The 19,772-nt window shown below is 45.1% G+C and overlaps 1 protein-coding gene across 2 annotated transcripts in view; it reads right to left on the bottom strand.

Annotated features, from left to right (window-relative positions):
• MARCHF3 (membrane associated ring-CH-type finger 3) overlaps positions 1-19,772 on the bottom strand; it is a 311,126-nt gene that overhangs the window by 90,157 nt on the left and 201,197 nt on the right. For both annotated transcript variants that reach the window (XM_069227263.1, XM_069227269.1), the window contains exons 3-4: positions 11,490-11,724; positions 6,813-7,017 (exon numbers count right to left, since the gene is read on the bottom strand). In XM_069227263.1, coding sequence (XP_069083364.1) covers positions 6,813-7,017; positions 11,490-11,668 — 384 coding nt within the window. In that variant the 5' untranslated portion in view covers positions 11,669-11,724. The remainder of the gene's footprint in view (positions 1-6,812; positions 7,018-11,489; positions 11,725-19,772) is intronic.

The following is a 19,772-nucleotide window of genomic DNA, read 5'->3' on the forward strand; positions in this document are numbered from 1 at the left end:
CAATGTTCTTCAAATTCTAGACACAGACAACCCTTGCCTTCTGATTCTTATTGACCTATCATCAGCCCTCACCACGGTCAACTACCACAAGGTCCCAGACACACTCAAAAAACTGAATGGGCATTTATGGCAAGGCCCTGAAATGGTTCACTTCATTCCTCATGGGCAGGTCACAGTAAGTAAAAACTGATGATCATTTCTCCTCATCAATTGCATTGGGCCAAGAGATCCCCCAGGGGCCCGTCCGTGCCCTAAACCTATTCAACCTACACATTGAGCCAGGTGGACTCCCTTCTTAGGAAGTGAGGTATCTTGTATCACCAATAAGCAGGCAGCAAATAGTTGTATGTAAAAGTCTTGTCACAAAATTATATCTCACTGCTCGTGAGGTATCTTGTATCTCCAATAAGCAGACAGCAAATAGTTGTATGTAAAAGTCTTGTCACAAAATTATATCTCACTGCTCGTCACCACTCTAAATTCTGTTCACGATTAGATGACCTCTCATAACCTACAGCATCGTCCCTTCAAGTCAACACCTCAGCTACAATCCTGGATGGACACACACAACATCCTCAACAGTAAGCCCACCATTGTTGACAGTGCCAAGTATCTGGGACTCATTATAGACAAAAGACTCAACCTACATTCTTAAATCAGCATGCTGGCCAAAAACACTTACTATCAACTATGTCTTCTGTGGGTAATCCACCGTTCTAGCCCAGAACAAGATCTAAAATCTCTTGCTCATACACTGGTGCGCTCCAGAATAGACTATTGTAACTCTCTCCTGACTGGTATACCCAAACCTCATCTCACCCTCCCTGAAAACTATTCTACACTAGTCAGCACAGTTCATCTTCAGGGCCAAATTACCCCCATGACCACATTACCCCCACGCTGATGGCTCTCCAATGATTTCCAAGTGAAGCAGGGATATTTACAAGAGTGCCTGCATCACCCACAAAGCCCTGCGCACATTCACTCCACGTTACCTGGTGGACAAAACCAAGACCATCACTAAAGGCCAAAGCAATGTCCCTTGAACCCTTGTCCTTTAAAAGGGAAAGACTGATGGCACAATCCTTCTCAGGAAGTGCAACCAGAATCTGGAAATCACTACCTCCAAATCAGGACACAACTACCTTGCTGACGAGTTTCAAAACATACCTGAAAGCCCTCCTCTTCCAATTGTATTTTAGCTCACACACTACCTCAACCATTTTATGGACATATACAGCTTTTTGTAAATTCTGTATACTGTCTTAAAGTTCGTACCGTTTTTGTACGTTCTGTTTCATATAATGATCTACCTTGTACTTTCTGGCTTCGTAATTACTTATAGCTATATTGTCTTTCTTAAACCATCTGTAACTACCATGGAACAAAATATTTCTCCTGTAAAAATATAAATATACATAATTAAATGAATAATACAAGACCTGCTAATTAGTTGGGCAAGCAGTTTCTATTTGTCACTAGGTGGTGCGGTACCTACAGATTAATAACAGGAGAGAATTTAAGGACTCACACCTAAAGATTTCACTGTGTAGTAGCCTCTTTCCTGCATAGAATTCCTAACACAGAGCAAGCATTGATATAACTAGGGAGTAGACAATATCTGTACTGTGCACCCAGAGCTACAGCACAAACTGCACTGTTGGCACAGGATATACAGTAGTTCAAACAAGGGAATGGCGCAAAACAAATGAATAAACCCAAACTCTATAATGAGTCTGACTAAACGGCCGCTTATTAGCGTTCCCCCTGAGCAGGTAAAGCAACTCCCAGTGCCAAACGGGGTAGTGGGCAATACAGCCGATTATTACCCCATTATGTATACACGATTAACTTAATCCAAGATGCTTCTGGTCGTGCCAGGCACAAACTGAAAGTGGAGGATTGTATGCAGGTGACAATACTAGATTAAGACACTTCTGCAGACCTGAATGAAAGCTAGGTGTTCATTATTGCCTTAAAAGGCAGGTACAGAATATTTTTTCATTGATGATGGTATTCTTCTCAAGATTTCTACATCTTAAATTTTAGCCCAGTTTTTGAAATCCTCAAGTGGTGTTTTGTTTCATTGTCTGTTACTTCACACAGAGAGAAAATGCAGTCAGTTATCCCTCTAACTAGATTTTACAAGTTACTATTGTTGCCCAACTTTTCTCCGGATTTCACCCCTCGACCCCCTTCTTCCTCACCACCTACCCCCTACGCAGGAAAGTGGCACATGTTCTGGGGGACAGTTTCAAATTAGGGATACGGTAATTAAAAAGAAAGGTCAGCAGACTTCTGTCGAATTGTTTTTTTCCTCCTTAGAAAAATGTTTTTTGATACCTTGTCTCCTAAAAAAGGCAAAGACATAGGAAACAATTGAGGGCTGATCAGAAAGGTTATAGTTGATGTGAAGGGAAGCAAGGGATATCTGATATAAAGGAAAACAACGTGGCTTGTAGTATTGTGTGCAGAAGGATTCAGACAATGATAATTCTAGCAAAGAAATTGGATTATACTACTAAGATCATTCTGAAAGCTAAAAACAACTCTGCCTCACTTTGAGACATTTAGACAACATATGTCTCTCAGGAGAATGGAAGTGGTTCTACACCAGACAGCGGAGAAGCTAGCCTTGTTTTCCCAGCTGAATACTGTGTGCATCAGAGAATCAATTCTCAGTTGTAATGTGGGTACAGAACCAGTCGCAGCATAGGAGGCAATTTTTTGAGCTAGAAACTCGAAGATCCAAGAGTTTGCCTTCTTGTCACATCAGAAGCTTTAGATTCCCCTATAGACCTATGCCCTGTTCCCGTTATGAAATGTTCAACAACCACAAGATACAAGGAATTTTAAAGCTTGCTGTGGCTAGGTCACTCCTAAACAATGCTGTTTTGCTTCATAGGGATCATATAGCCTCCTATGTCCTCATGTCAATAGAGGAAGGGCGTCCTGCGGTGCTAACTTTATTCTACAAGAACACCATCTTTGTTACTCCAGATCACATGCTACTATTGCTTTGGATCAATAAGGTGAAAAGTATTACTGGAGGTAGTTCCCAAATGGATGCGGTCCACTCCTCACTGGGACTAAACACATGACTTTGGGGAGCCTCATAGGATCAAGGGGCATTGCAAGTAATCTGGGACTGCCTTATTGAGTATTGAGTGTGGACGAGGCTTAGCATGTTGACCTTAAAAGGGACCAAAACAAAATAATTGATGAATGAAGGTGGAGTGGCAGACAAACTATCATCACTGGAAGTTTCCGAAGTCCTCCAGAATGCATGATGAACATAGGCTGTAGCTAGACCAGGACCACTGGGACCACTGAGCAAGATCAGAAGAATTTCAATAAAGATGTAAAAACAAAATAGAAGGGGAGAGACCAGAGAAGCTCCTAACATTAATGCAAAAGCTGATGTGAGCAAATGCCATTTCCTTGCTATTGCACTTTACAAAATAACACAATCAACTGTCCCGTGGCCTACTCTTGTACACTTAACGTACTCCTAGCCTGGCCAAGAGCACGCCATGATCCACCATGTCAAAGGTTGCCTACAGATCTAAAATCACCAGCATAGCCAATGCACCTTCTTCTACAAGCACTAATAAATAATTACAAACATGTGCGAGGCAGATTCATTCCCATGGAACGTACCCTCATTCACAAAGGGTCCGAAAGTCTATTAAGTTCTGCATGAAACTGAAGCTGCTAGGTCACTGTTTTTCTGCATCTTTAAAACCAACGTAGTAATCGACGCTACTGTGACTAGGGAACCGATGTGCAACTGAAGAGAATAATCAGCCATCCAAAATATAGTACAATGACGGTTGTGAGCCGGCGATGTCTTCTGTGTTAGTAAGACTTTTTGGTAGGAATGTATATGTGTCACATATTTTTCTGTGAACAATTGCTTTTAAGAAGTACATATTTTCTACAAATTTGGGGAACTATTAATAGATCAGTGCAAATTATTGACATATTATTTTCTGTATATACAGAATGCTTCTCTAAGTCTGTAGATCAGACGAGAGAAAATAATGCTGTGAAGTGACCAGAAGTACCAGAAAGGAAGAAGGACTGACTGGTACACGAAAAGTCAGGCAGTAGCAGTTAACATGGCCTATCAAAATTGCCAAACCACTTGCCCTAAGACACGCAGCAGAGCTTTCTCCTATGGTCTAAATTGGAAGGATGCAGCGTGGTGCTCTCTAGTCCGTATCCTGAACGTGACAGACCGGTTTGTGCACCAGGAGTCAAATGCATACCACAGCAGCTGACATGAAATATTTGTGGGAGCTCAAAGATGTGAAACATGCCATGTACCTTTCTTTAGAAACATTCGTGAATGTTAACAAATAAAGACTGTAAATCCATTGTCATGGAGTCATTTACACATAATTTGGAAATACTAATATATTTTCAATGGTCGCCACTGCAGATTTCCGTTATTTGCCTGCAGACTTTTTCTGTAACAAATATCCACATTTTAAAACATGTCCATACAAATTTTAGTACAAAACCACACTCCCTCCCAAAACGCAAGGGAAGAAATGTAAAAAGCATTAGTGCTCTCACTTAAATTGGGGACAGATTAATAAAAAGTATGAAACATAATAATGAAACTAATATAATCTCACGACATGCCATAAGAGCCACCACTTAAATGTATAGCATCAAGGCATTACTAATTGCATGTTGCAACAGCGTACACAACCAACACATTACAACATTTTGCTGGTGATCCCATGGAAATTTAACAAGAACTAAAAACACTCAGGCAAGTAGAGTGAGTGTAAACACAATATCAACAATTGTCCTCTTTCTGAATCAGCTATCATCTACATAAACATTAATAAAGATTATGACACCAAACAGATGATCCAGGTTAGTAAATCCATGAACAAAGTGCTTAAAACTCAAAATAATTTGCACATTTGAAAGTCGATTTTTGTGGTGAAGGCGAAACAAAATATCTCAACTCAATTATGGTTTGTAGGTGGGGGAATACAAAGCACAGAAATCTAGAGAGGTAATTAATAAGAGTGGATTTGCAACTTGAAGCACTTCTAGATGTATACATTGTGCATTATTCCAACGTCAAGCAGATGGCTCCAGAAGTGTTTATTGACAGAATTATTTCCTGTTAGACATCAACCTAATCAGTCAGCATGTCTCATTGTGACACTGACCGTAAGTCTATAATGGCCCCTAACTTAAGAAGCCCAATCATAAGTAAAAGCCAAGCAGGAAGATCACTCTCCGGCAAGTGCACAGAGCAAGAACACTGCAGAGAGAACAAAGAACTAAATGCAACCTTAACAGGGAAAAACTATGGTTGCACACAATAGCTAAGGCATAATTATGGCAGTAGTTGTAGCTGACTTTTTCATAGAAGTTGTACTGTTCTTTACAGGCAGGTGAGAATGTACTATCATTCTATCTGGCCCACCTGTGGGGAGTTCATCAAGTCCTTGCAATGTGATCAAATTAAATTTTTGTAATTAGGGGAGATCAGTGCCTCACTTCAAACATGTGTCCTCTTCCTATTTTCGAAAGAAAGCAGCTAGTACTGAGCAAGTGAAAATTAAGGACACTTCCAATACAATTCAGATGCCCCGTTCCCACAGCCAGTGCAGTTACGCAGGTCGGCCATTGGTATCTACTTTCCCCATCACTACTCTAGCACTAATCTTTTCTCTATATATAGACAAATGTCGTGCCATTGTAGATATGAGCCTTACCAACTCATCCACCAAGGCACTCTGTTGCATTCTTCAACTGAAGGAATAAACCATACTTGATGTGGCAACCCATACAAGACACTTCATGTCTCTTTCAAGCATAGGCAATTGGAAGTTTTCTTAATATACTTCCCAAAACCTGACGTCCATATCATAACACCCTGGAGATAAGAAGCCGTTATTTGCAGAAAAATACTTGATCCTTGTAAATTAGCTACAGTTGTTAGGTACTTTATCAGTCTTATTTATCCTCTAGAAGGCTCTATTCTGTTTCTGGAGTTTCTGTTCTGAATTTCCTCTGGGACTTCCAAAGATTAGGCCTTCAGAATTGAGAATTGTGCTGCGGATGCAGCCACACCTTCCCTTTCCCTACAGTTACCACCTTGCCTTGTGCTGTATAGGATTGCAACAACTTGGTTTTATCACTATTTGTTCAGACCGTTTTACCATTCCGAAGCAATTGGGTGTTATAAGCCCAGGCATGATTTTCTCCTTTGTGGTACTCGTCACCATCTTGACTCCATGCCTCAAGCACAGCCTAGCCTGCACACATGGTAGCGAGGCAGAAGTCTTACTTGAGAGACCTTACTGTGTAGCACGATTCTGTCCGTACATGCTGGCTAACTATGTTCCCAATCTCCTGTGTGGGATCAGGGATCTAGTGTGGTCACTCCTTTTGAGTACCTCCAACTCCTCTGTAGAAGTGGTGGGGGGAGGTCTCCTGCTGGCCAGAAGGGGGGGGGGGGAGGCCTACTTAACTCCATCAGTCGGGTTCAGCAGCCTGCTTCCACCTGTACTTGTAGTGAAACCTTGCATTGGAAAACACACTGCCAGAAAAAATCCAAAGCTTATGGTATTGCCTACGGTATTAGGGCCCAGGGAGGTAAGCAGGCGGCAGTGGGCCCATTCTGACATACAGTTATAAAATGTTAAAGTTTAGCAGTCAGACTTCCACCAAGTGTGTGACTGTCTGTATTTTGCTACACATCCTTGAAGCTTATACAATTAAAAGTAATAATTGGCAGACAATGCATAAGCACCTATGGGCAGCCAAGCCTCACCCACCTCCGTCAACGGCCGGGGCTTGCGCTCCACTGCAAACCGGAAGTGGCAGAGCTCGCAGTAGCTGGTGTTTGAGGAAGAAAGCCAGTGCTCCAGGCAGCTGCGGTGGATCGCCCCCAGGGTCCCGGTGCATTCGCAGGGCGAGAGCAGGTCTTCCTGCGTGCTGCTCTCATGACAGATCCTGCATATTGGTCTGTCATTGAAGGGACTGCAAGGCAAAGGGCGAAGTAAATAAAAACAATAATTTAATGAGCCCTCCCGCTCCCTAAACGAAAAGCATCATGAAGTGTGAACCCTGTGCCGGCTGTGGGTGTCTGACTGTCAATTATCTGGTGTCAGTATACCTCAGAGAGTTCAAAGTAATCATGCTTTTGTTTAAAGCCATTGTGCATGCATTAAGTGGCATATCTTCTGTGCAACAAATGAAAGCATTCCGCACGACTGTATACCGAAAACAGTGCAAAAATTGAAGTTATCACTCAACAAGCGTTGTGAGATGGAAAAGTACTTAAAGCTGTAAGTCAGGCACATTTTAAGCAGTTCTTCAGCAGGTGCCTACAGCGTAATATTTGCTGTGCAAATGAGAAAATCCCAAGAAAGCATTAACCTACAACTCCCACATATTAATACCTATGCACATCCTAATCAAAGCTTGCTCTCTCCGAGAATTTCCACTCTGGGAATGTATACCACATGAGTAGCTGCTCTCAGTGGGAGGACACAAGAACCCTTCTAGGAAAAAAGGCGCATGGTAGAAGTGGTCGTCTTACACAGCACCTGATTGGGCATAACAAAACAGTCATAGGCCACTCCTCACATTCTGAACTTGCCCACAAAGGATAGCAAACATAAAATGCAAATGTGCAGAGAGAAGAGCGAATTGACACAATTAGCACTAAACAAGTGAACTACTGTCTTCCTATATGAATCCAAACTACAAGCATCGGATTGGAAAGGTGACCATTGTGGCGGCTCTCAGGCAACATGGCACTGGCCACACCAGGGTTGTAACACTGCTGGTCAAACTGGACCTCAGCCAGTGATACTTCTACGACCGATGGTGTAGGAACCAGTTTGGAACAGTCCCTCTGAACAGAAACAAGCTTCCCCTTATGTACAAAGGGATGGTTGGAAATGGAGGGCAGTTATCTCCGGATTCTCTTTATAGATGTTCATCATGAGAGGATGTCGGGGATACTGTGAAGATTATCCTTATACCCCAATGCTTGAACCACAAATGTTTGGATATGAAAGACTAGATGTGTGGATGTGACCAATCTTCGAGGACTGAAAGGATTGCTTTGTTCCTAGTGACAGGTGAAGGCCCAGAAGCACTACATGGTAGTTACTTGTACATCAATTGAGAAAACCCTTTTTAGAGACTGGCCATGCTGATGCCTTGAGAGATCACATCCAACATGAGGGCTAACAAGGGAAAGGGAATTGGGCACATTGCATAACGTTTTATGCCAGGCACTGGCATGCATGCACCAGAATGTTCGAGCAGCAGGATATACTTTTGTGGTAATGCAAAGAAAGCTTCCTCGTATATTTGTGGACTGGGTGCATTTAGAAATGGCTACATTACCTGGTCAGGACACTGCATAAGCATCTGTGGGGCTGCTTAGACAATTCAGTCATGAAACAAATCAGAGCCAACAGAAGCCAGATTCCTCTGTCGAATGTCCAAAAACCTAACACTGTTCTCTGACACGAATTACCTAAGAGGTCGATCAGAATGCAGCTCTCTCGTGACAAGTTTCAACTACTCCTGTCCGAAAAATGAAAGGCCTCGGGATCCTCCTTCTCCACAATACTAAGAATCCGCCTATGAAGTCTACAGCATGCCAGTAGTCTTCTCAGTCTGGACTGGTAATCCCAACCCTTCGTTGAACCAGGGTTTAGGAGAAAAAGTTAAAATTGAGGGTCTTCCGAGAGCCAGTTCTGAAACACACTAAAACATTTCAAAACGTTTCCACTGGTGACGTGAAAAAACCTCCATTGGATAGAATCTGCTTGCCTTTTTGTGAAACTTTTGCGCCCTTCTCATTTAAACGAAGGACCTGGGGCGTCTTTAGAACAATCCCGATGTATTTCACGCATCTGCTTGCTTCACAGGCCTGGTACTTGGTGGGCCCCATTGAGATGCTTTGCCTGCCTCTCAGACCCAGCCTTGGTGAAAGAGGCACAGGCTCTTTCAAATGGGTGCAGTGGTCTAGCCACTTCGGTGACCAAATTTGGATTTGATGGTTAATCACCATCTAATTAAAAAATATGTGAGTAAATAAATAGGGTCTGAACAAACAGTACGGGTCAAGACTGGGGGTTGCAAGGCCCGCTCCTCCACTTCAACATCCTCCAGATGTGCCAACCCAGCAACGAGGATCCAAACACCTAACCATCGCCAGGAGGCGCCAAAACCTAAGGTCGCTGCGCCAAGGAAAAATATTGTAGCAGGACAGATCTGGCCTTCGGCTGTAAGATTTAATAACATCTGATCTGCGAAGACTGCTTATAGAGTCAAGGTAGCACTTTCGGGAAGAACGAGGGTTGTGCTGTTTTCCTTTGATACACACTGGCTGGAGGCAGCGTGACTGTCATTGTATTTTTAACACCCCCAAACCCCCAATTGCATTCCCTTCTTTGAATTGGTGTTTTTTTTTTCTTTTTCAGTTTTATAGGTCTTCATGTGGTACTCTGTTTTATTAATATTCAATCTCTCTCTCTCAAAGAAATCATGTTTTATTATTTCACACTGCACGCAATAACATAACTCTTCGGTTATGTTTGATATGTCTATATTGTTTTACTTTATTTCAGCTTTTCTTTGAGCGTGCTACGGGTCAGGAACGTGCAACAAACTTGCAGGAAAAAAATACAACAGATTTTTGGAATGCCAGTTTACCAATAGATTAAACCGCTTTCTAAGCCTTCAATCCGTGTCTCAAAATGGCAAAAAAAACGTAGGATTCCAAAAAAATATATAATTAACTTTCTGTTTTTGGCAGCGACATCAACAGTTTTTGTCTGTTCTCGGTTAGCAGGAACTGCTCTTGTTCAGTGCTGTGCAAAAGATCGTCCAATTTTGTCTTCGCTGTTAAATCTCACTCCCCCACAGATGAATTCTTGTTCCTGCAAAGCCAGCCTACAGCAGCAGCACGTTAACGCACCTAAAATCAAAGACCTGGTGGGAACATGGGCGCTGGGAAGTGAAATTCAGATGCTGCAGCGCTTGTAATGGAAGCTTGCTCAGAGAGCATCTGTTGGAGAACCGTGCACAAAAATAGACTATAAAAGAATTCTGCTGAAATGGTGCCTGCTAGAAAGTGCCGACAAGCAGGGCTACTGGAATTATGCGGCACAAGAGGGCCAAGTTATGCGGCAAGGTTGAGTAAATTATGTCTCAAGAAAAAGCAAATTATGCGACTTTATACAGCACATTTTGTAATAGTATTACTGCATTATTTCCTCTTTTTTAAAACTTGGTAACACTCTATGGGCATTGGCTGCACCTCATTAGTACTAATTTAACACTGAAATATAGCAATAGGCAAAGGAAAAGCGACCAGTCCAGCTTTGTAAAGGGCCTTCCACTCTACGGCAACACGTATTAGCGAATTTCTAGTAACTTTTGAACCCGTTTGAGCTACAAAATGTGTTTTGGTTCAAATCTGCAGATTGTGGGGCAGGTGGTGGGTTATTTGGCAGATGATGGATTGTTTTGCAAATGCTGAAAATCTATAATTATGTGAAAATCGCTGCGACCACCCAAGCGCCTAATTCCAGCGGCCCTTCCTATAAGAGAACCTTATTTAGAAACCCTCTCCGAGAGCCCCTGTAAAGGAACCCTGCTTAGAGTGTGTCTAGAAATTAATCTTATTCAGAACTCTGCTCAGAGGGCGCCAGTTAGGGAACCTTGCTCAGAAATCGCCTATAAAGGGACTCCTTAGGGCCCTGCTCAGAGGTGAGCTGTAAAGGAACCCTGCGTGGAGAGCGCCTCACCAGAGCCCTGGTCAGACAGCGCCTGTACAAGAACGTCACTCAGAACTCTGCTCAGACAGCGCCTGTACAAGAACCCAGCTCAGAGCTTAGCCCAAGAGCGCCTGAAAGGGATCCCTGCCCAAGCAGCGCTTGCTGCGTGCGACAGGTAAGTGACTGCATCCACCGCCGCTGGTGTCTGCGGTCCAGCTTCACTCTAGCAGGAAGAACACGCACCGCTTACACATTCACAGCACTCCTCAATATCAACGAGGCGTCCGTCTTGCGCCCCTCTGACTTCTATGTGCATTTATCTGAAGCCTCCACCGGAAGGGCTTACCACCCATTCCTCCTCCCCCCGTCTGCGGGGCTCGGCAGCCACCGGGAACGTACAAACCCGACCTTACCCCAATTTATTTAGCAATAGTAATGACCACAGTAGCAAGGGCGTAGCTATCAACACTACCGCGGCGACAGGGCTGTAAGGGCCCCACTCACCCCAGTCTGCGGCGGTTTCAAGGCACGGGGGGCTAATTTTCTTGCATGGAATGGGGCCCTTGGAGTCCTGTCTGCGGCACCGTACCGCAACCCAGCCCAGCACCTCGCGCCGGCAGATAACATTTTCTCACACAGGAAGTTGCGGAGACGCCCTCCAGGCTGGGCACTCACCCCCCGCTGCCCCACCCAGGCGGGCGCACATACCTCTGGTTGGCGAGAGTCCGCACGACCGAGGAGAGCAGCTGGCCGTCCTTGGCCGACACTTGCATGACATACTGCGGCTGCCCGGGGGCCAGGCCGCCGCAGTCCTCCAGGCTCTTCCCCGCGGCGGCCGGGCAGTCGGGCGGGACCTCCGGGAGGTGGCTGCAGCGGCTGGTCGTCATGGCGACAGACAGCGAGGACTCCGCTAATGGCTCCCACGGCTGGATGTCATCCCCATCTAGGGAGAGCAGAGCACAGCTCGTTGAGCGCTCGTGGGAAGGAAGTGCACGGGCAGAGGGCAGATTCTGCACCGGCTTTATGTACACACGTATACATTTCAATTCCTTCAACACAGAAAGTTATACACCAAGTCATTGAAAACAAAAATAATGTACAGTGTTAAACAGAGTCGAAACACCTGTGCGATCTATAACAATCAATGTGTCAATAAGAAGGAAGCTAAAGTAAGAAACAAATATAAAGGATCCAGTCGACCAGGCCATGCAATATTTATTGTTGGTTCCTACGTGCGCCAGCTAGACAGTCTAAATTCAAATTCCCATCGTTCACCACTAGATTTATTTTATGAGACTAATTAATTTTCATTTCATGTGTGCAGGTGTGGAAGTACTCTCAAGCGATGGGGGCCTGGAAGGCAGGGATGAAGAGCAGTGGGCCCAGAGTTGGCAACACTGTATCAAAAAGCGCTGGTCCTCGAGCTGCATCAAGGGGCTGAACTTGTAAACGCAGGGGCGTAGCTTGTGCAGTACGATTAGGGGGTGTGAGGTTCAGATTTTCCCAACAATCATGCTGGCCTATAATGATAGAATACTTTGTAGAACACGCAGGGTACATGAGAGGGGCCCAAGGGGTAGTTGAAAGAGAGATGAATAGAGACTGGTAGGAGACTAAGCGAGAAAAACAATAATATTTTTGTAAAATAACCAACATTTTCGAGAACATTCAAAACAGAGAGAGAGTGTATGTACATTTTTGTCAGTGTGTACGTAAAAATTCCTGGTAAACTCCGACAGACATCTCACCATAGCTCACTGAAAGCACTTGTACTCAACTATTTACCAGAAAATACATTCATTAGGGGGGTATAACACCTCCACACCCTTGCTGAATCTACTCCCCTGAGTAAGCGTTTGTCCACACCTTGGAAAGTAAGGGTGTCTTGCAGACCACTGAGGGTATCCACTTGCAGGAGCCATATGTTAGAACAACCGATCACTATGACTCAATTATAATTAGAGCCTGTTTTAGCACATCCATGGAGAAGTGATGGGAGTTTCTATCGTGGAATGGTGGTGTTAAATAGGATGGGTGCGGGGGGTCTCAAATAAAATGCCAAAGAGAGAAGGGGGATCCGGATGGAATGTATGGTTTGAGTGTACATTTTGGACAGCAGTGGCTGCGGGTACTTGCAGTTTTCCTCCATACTCACGAGATTTGGTTGCCAGGCTAGGACCCAAGCACTTTTCCACAGCATAAGGATGTTTCTTTATAGAAAAGGAAGCCGAGTTGCAATAGGGTATTCCTCGGAGCCACCTACTTGGCGAGCAGAGACCATGAAGTTTTATCAACACCTGTGCTCCACAAAGATTTTTTCCTTTTTTCCATCTAGACATTTACATGCAAGAAAATGCAATGGAACTCCATTTTGATGAAGTCCACAAGTGAGGGTTGTACTGGTTCCAGGACCTTGGTCCTCTACTAGGGTTTCTTGCAGTGACATCGCAAGGTACCACCGTGTACTCAGAATTACACTGGAGGGTGCTCATAGGGGCGAGTATTCTCAGACTGGAGCATGCTTCAAGATCCAAGTCCAGCAGTCTTACAATGGACCATGGTTGGAGGTGCCGTACACAATGTTTCAGCCCACAGTTCAAAGAAGTCCTGTGTCCAATACTGCAAGCATCTTTGAGGGATCTACACGCCCTTTCACCAGGCAGTTGCTCAACATGGGGGTCTCTGAGCCTTACAGACCTTACCAGTATGGGCACCGCAAGATGCACGCTGATGCAGGGATTGAGTTCAGACTGATAAACTGCATGTTGGAGGCGCCATGTTCTGGTTGGCAGAGGCAAGGCCCTAACCAGGAAGAACATACCACTACAGTCAGGGATGTTACACTCACTATATAACCTGCGCTCACCCTTGGGTAGCTTGACACAGAGCAGTCTGGCTTGTCACAGGGGCAATGTGTAAAGCATTGGCACACCACTACCACACAACAAATACACTGATCGTCACACAAGAGACTTCACATGAGGTGTATGTAAATAAAGTTTGTTTTTAACACACACATTAATTAACACAACCTGAACATCATGTAAATCTGGGCACAAATCACATTTAGAAATATCAGCAGCAATACTAGGCCCAACTGTGTTAAAACGACATTACAAGTATGTACACATAAGAAAAATAAAACATTCCCTCCCAGCACTGTCATGCGTTGCCAACACACTGTCAGGACGAGACCCACCCGAGCGATTTCCCTAGTTTAATGTCACATGATTCTAAGATGCACCCTGGTTCACAATTATATCAGTAATGTGTACATACAGAGAACAGCAGCACTTTTAGATGTTCCGCGGCCTAGGCCGCATAAGTAAAACCCAACGTCAACCGTAATAGTCCTCAGACCAAGAAACAACACATACGCCATACCACCATGCTGTGTAGTCAATCAAAGGTGGTCACTCTTACTTGCTCCGCACTGCTACTCAGTGCCACAGATATCAGGCAGGCTTGTATAACACACGTTCACTCACACTTGCTCCAAGCGCCCTAATGTAGTGCACTGATATCCAGCAGGCTAGAGGTCACTGCACTCGCAGACCCCCCCTCCAACCAATTCCTACTACCCGCCCCCTCACAAGCTGGAGATGGTAGTACCCTTTCCCCAGATACTAGGCCATTTGCAGCCAAAATTATACTTATTCAAGATTCTGGGGCAAAGGTGGGGGAAGCATAGAAATAACGGCTGATCAGGCAATAGTCGACAAATGGAGATCTGGCCATCACTCAGGGAATTCACTCAGGGGTCTCCTTACCGTGCCTTGCGGTATGGGTCCCGGTCTGCCAAGTATGGGGGGAGGGTCACTCTGGGACACACGCTGCTCGCAGCAGCACCCAGCCCAGTCAGACACTCCAATATAGAGATTACCAAATCTGCACACCTCCCTGGTAGGAGGCACAATATCTGGGGCGAGATGACTTGAGTCTCGCCAGACAGTCTCAGTTGCACGCGAAGAGTTACCAAGTCCACATCTTCCTGGAATGAGGCACAACATGTGGTGCACGACGACTTGAGTCGGACCAGACAATTTCAGACACACAGGAAAAGTTACCTATGCCGTACATCCCTGGAAAGAGGCACAAGTCTGGTGCGCAATGACATGAAGCACACCAGATTATTCCAGACATGCACAAAAAGTTACCAGTGCCACACCTCCCTGGAATGAGGCACAATGTCTGGTGCGGGATGACTTGAGTCACACCAGGTAAATCAGGTCACACACACACACAGACACAAGTTCAGCATTGCCACACGAGGTAGAATGCAACACTGCTCCGGGTATGCCCTCACCTCCAAGGGTCTCACCCAGTGAATCGGTCACCGCACACGAGCATGCAGTCAGATGTTGCACAAGAGAAATGCGGCATGCTCGACAAATGCAGGCCAAGCGGGGTCCTGCAACCGGTAAACCTGCTCACTAACAACCAGACGCTTATGTGTCATGGCCCCACAATGACAGTCCACACACCTTGAATAAGGGCAGTACTTTGAAGGCTCTGCACCAGGCAAATCCGATCTCCAGGTGCAATACTTAGTTCCATGTCCGCACCGCTTGCTACCAGGTGACGTCCAGCAGATGATGTAGGCACTTAAGAGGACACCGCTCTCCAGTTGATACAGGTAGAAGGTGTAGATCCCTCGCAGGAGGTCTTTGATGTCCCTGAGACCTCCACAAAAGAACAGGGGACAAGCCAACAAGCCCTTGGAGAGCACACCTTAGAGTGCCACACAGCAGCAACCTGTTTGCCCAGGCCGGCCATGATGCAGGAAGGGTGCACCACGTTGTTGCAAGTGTATCTCAACTTTGCAGGCAGTGAGGCACTAGTTGTTATAAAGAAGTGTGCCTTTGAAGTTGGGGGAGGTTCAGCGGGTTCGCCTTTGAACCACAGATGTCTCCCCTAAATTTCAGTCTGGTCTGTAATGGGATTGTGGAATACAGATCTTAATCTGTAGTGGGACCATGATCTGTTTCAGAGAGGCCAAGTGTCAGAAAACTCTCCCTACAATCTATCCAGTCAGGTCCATGAATGGCAGCGATCTTCGTTCCAGTTGTGTGCCCCTCCATCCCCCAGCGTGGACTCGAGTTGAATTAAAAGGCACACAAAGCATTTTAGGGCAGAGAAATGTCTACTTTCTACAAGTGGCCATTCTACATGATTATTGAGAAAACCACCTTTACCATAGAAAGGAGTATGTCAGGATGAACCCAATGATAGTAAACAACATGAGGCTGCTCTGCTGAAATCCATTGCTTCAGCTGCGTGTAATTATAACACTTCTCCCATGTTAACCTATGAGCAGATCAGCTGTCCTGTACAGCGAAAATACACATGGGTATTCCTCCCTCTCTGGGCTTATGTGCCCTTGCGCACATACAAGCCTTCATTGGCAGGGTAGACACATGTTTAAAAGCACCAAAGGTGCAAGGGTGCACACCGGTCTGCTAAGTCAGGCAAGTTATAGGATTAAAGCACAGTAGGTGCTAGTGCGCACACCTAGGCCAGCTATGACAGGGTAGCTACATATTTAAGGCCCCCTAGGTGCTAGTGTGCACGCATAGGCCTGGTACAACAGGCTGGATACCGGTTTAAAACACCATAGGTGCTAGTGCGCACACCCAAGCCTGTTATGACAGGGTGGATACATATTCAAACACAACATTACGGCAAGTGTGCACCCAGGTTTGCCATGACAGAGCCAGCACGTTTGCCGCACCAGTCGGCATGTGCGCATTCACTAGCCAGTGCCATTTCCTAGTATATGTAGGAAGGTGTGCCCACTTCCCCACTGTATTGATAGGGAGAAAGGACCCAGGGCCCTCAGGCCACCAGGTAGGGAATCAGCAAAAACCTATGGGAAGAATTGATCCCCCCCCAGGTAGGGAGAACCCCCCCCACATGGGGGTTCTTCCCTTCCAGCATGGGACACCCATGTGTAACTGCCCAACCTTCTGTCTACCACCAGCCCCGCCCTCCTGGGGGTGCTCTAGGGGTAGCTGAGGGTCCCCTCAGGATTGATTACATTAGTAGTGCCAACCTAAGCCCAAGCGCAACTGCGCCTCCACAGGCCTGCATTGGGAGGCCACTACATGCTTCACAAGCTATTCTAGTTGGTGGCACACTCAGTGCAAAGTCCCACTAGTAGCCAGGGCTGTACCCGCCCTGGGTATGTGGTGTACCTTTTTACAGGGAACTCCAGGGTACAGCAACTGAACCAATCACATAAGCGCCCCCTCCTAGTATGTGTCAGCAGGGCACGCACACTTTCCCACAGCAGTACAGTGGGAAAGTGCCTAGAGACCCAAGGCCATGCAAAGAGAGTCAGCAAAAGACCGGGAGGAAAAAGCAAAACATTTGAGGGAAATTCCCTCTGAAGGGCCATCTCAAACACTGCATGTAAGTCTGGGCAGTACCGAGTCTGCTATGTGTGAGGAACCTTTATTCCACGTGGAATGTAGACAGGGCTGGTTCTAGAGAGGTACAACAGGTGTCACTGCACCGGACACCAAGCTCAGAGGAGGTGGGTGTGGCGTTTTGAAATATAATATAGGCTTAAAAGCACCTGCTACAGTGTTCCTTGTGTGCCCAGCAATTTTCAGCCAACAAAAAAATGTGAAGATAACTCTGATGATTAATGACCCTGCTGGAGAGAGACGACTTTTATCTAGTGGCACTTTTGATTCACCATAAAGTAGTAGAGAGGGATAATATGCCTGCTGCAAAGCAGGTGTAACATGTAGGTCACAGAATTGTATTTTATGTAGATAGCTCAGTGGGTTACTGCTTTTGTGAGAGACAGCTGCTTTTGTTACTTGCAGCTCATAAGTTACAATCCTAATATTGAACAGTGAGCTATCAACTGTCATCAAAAAGCTCCATGCAGACTGCAAGGTAGAACATCACTTTTCCCCCAGTCGTTCATTATCCTCATGTTGCTAAAAAGAGTTTGTTTAGGTAAAATAAATTATTTTTCATAAAGCCGACCCCAACCACTGTTTTACATCTGAAATGCTTAGTTTGTGCTCCTCCAGACCAAGCACTATTAAAATATACTGTATACTAATATGAATTGCATGTGACTCCTAGAACCTCCAATTCTCTTCCTCTTACTATCACTTCCTATACACTTATTTACACAGGTATGATTCATTGTCTCTGTATAATGTATGTGTGACGTAAAGTTCTTTAACACTGTACACTGGTACGAATAGCGCTATAAAAGAAATGGAAAACCTGCAAGAGAGAGAGAGAAGCTATGGAGAGAAGAAGGGCACTGTTGAAGGGTCGTAGAGATGGAATCCGTGGAGGTCATTGGGGGCGCCAACAGATGTTGCACGGGTTGCCACCAGTGCTAAAGCTGTCCTTAATCGTAGATACTCCCAGTTTGATTGATTCATCTGTATGTTCTTAAGTGGATATTGTCCTAAAGCAAGGACAGTTTGAGGAGTGTGTGAAGTCTCTACAAGATCAGGTTCTACCACACAATCCTAAATAATCCTAAACAATGATGTGGTGTAACAACAACTTAAGTCAACTGAGCTATCTTTAGTGAAGAAGGGGGATCAGGTGCTTATTTGGCTCCACAACTACTCAGGTATCGCGGATTTATCCACTCCCTTTCACTCTGCCCTATTGACAATCATGCCAAACATTGAGCATGCGTTTATCCTATCCAGAGATTCTCTCTAACCTCCCTCCTTGCATATGTGTTCATCACTTTAAAGTGGCCTCCATTTACTGTCAGTGCAAAATAACAAGCAAAATATCAGAAGCAGGGGAATGCTTACTTATTGGATTTGGAAATCTAGTAATCCATCACGCACACACCTTAGGCTGCAAAGGGGGGGGGGGGCAGGGGCAGAAAGAAGATGCCAGCATCAGGAGTAGTTGTTGGGGGCAAAACAAGTAGCTGCTGTGCTTCAAGACGACAGTGATACTGTTAGCAACCACAGGGGATATAATGGAAAAACTTTGGGTTAGAACCATGATGGTAATGCATTAGCCAGGAGTTGGCCGGGGGGTAGGCCCATTCCGAGAGGAGCACCATTTCAGTGCAATCCCTCACTGCTGGCACTTCCCACTTCTCTATGTCAGCAGAGGAAAGCAAGGTCTTCCCAACAAGCATAGGGCTGCACCATCAGAAGAGGTAAATTCTTAACCTCACAGACTGCTGTGCTCTGTCCCCACTTTATTCATGATGCTCTATTTAGTAATTGAGACACAAAATGCTGACCTTACACTGCTGTATGTGATTCTCTGCGTGCTGTAGTTACAGAATGCACCTGAAAACTGAGGTAATGTTATTTGGTGCTATACCTAAAGCTGCTGTTGTATGATGTAATAAAATATTTCCTTCTCAAATGTTTTTATGTGCACTAGAACATCTCTATTATTACATTACTTTGGTCTAACAAAATGGTGGAAGCAAGAAGAATATCCCCTCTGAGTAATGCTGAAATACCACAAATACCGAATAGATATGTGTGCACTGAAAATTTCCAATACTGGGGGTAAAGGGGCTTGCGGATATAGAGGACAATTGTTGACTACATTAACAAGTGGAGATTAAACACCATGGATTCTGTTTCTATATGATTTTCACTGTTTTTGACCCTTTTCGCCCCACACTCCTTGCCTGCTACGTTATCAGAAGGTGAAATGTCCACGGGTGAAAGCACTGCACATGCAGTGTGTCTCTAGATCACTTATGAAGCTCATTAGGCCTGTAATGACTGACCCGCTGAAATTGAATTAAGAGGTGACTGCTAAAGGGGCCCTATGTGTTCACAAATGCACATATAGCTTTCCCTGGCAATCTAGGTTTCCAATCACTGAGGGTTACTGTTAGAAATTGGGTTTTTGGTTGGCAGTCAGGTTACCCTCTGTCCAAGCAAGAACCCTCACTCTAGTCAGGGTAAGTCACACACAATCCAAATTATCCTGTGCCCACCCTCTGGTAGCTTGGCACGAGCAGTC

Source organism: Pleurodeles waltl, chromosome 1_1 (assembly GCF_031143425.1).
Source record: "Pleurodeles waltl isolate 20211129_DDA chromosome 1_1, aPleWal1.hap1.20221129, whole genome shotgun sequence".
NCBI lineage: Eukaryota > Metazoa > Chordata > Amphibia > Caudata > Salamandridae > Pleurodeles > Pleurodeles waltl.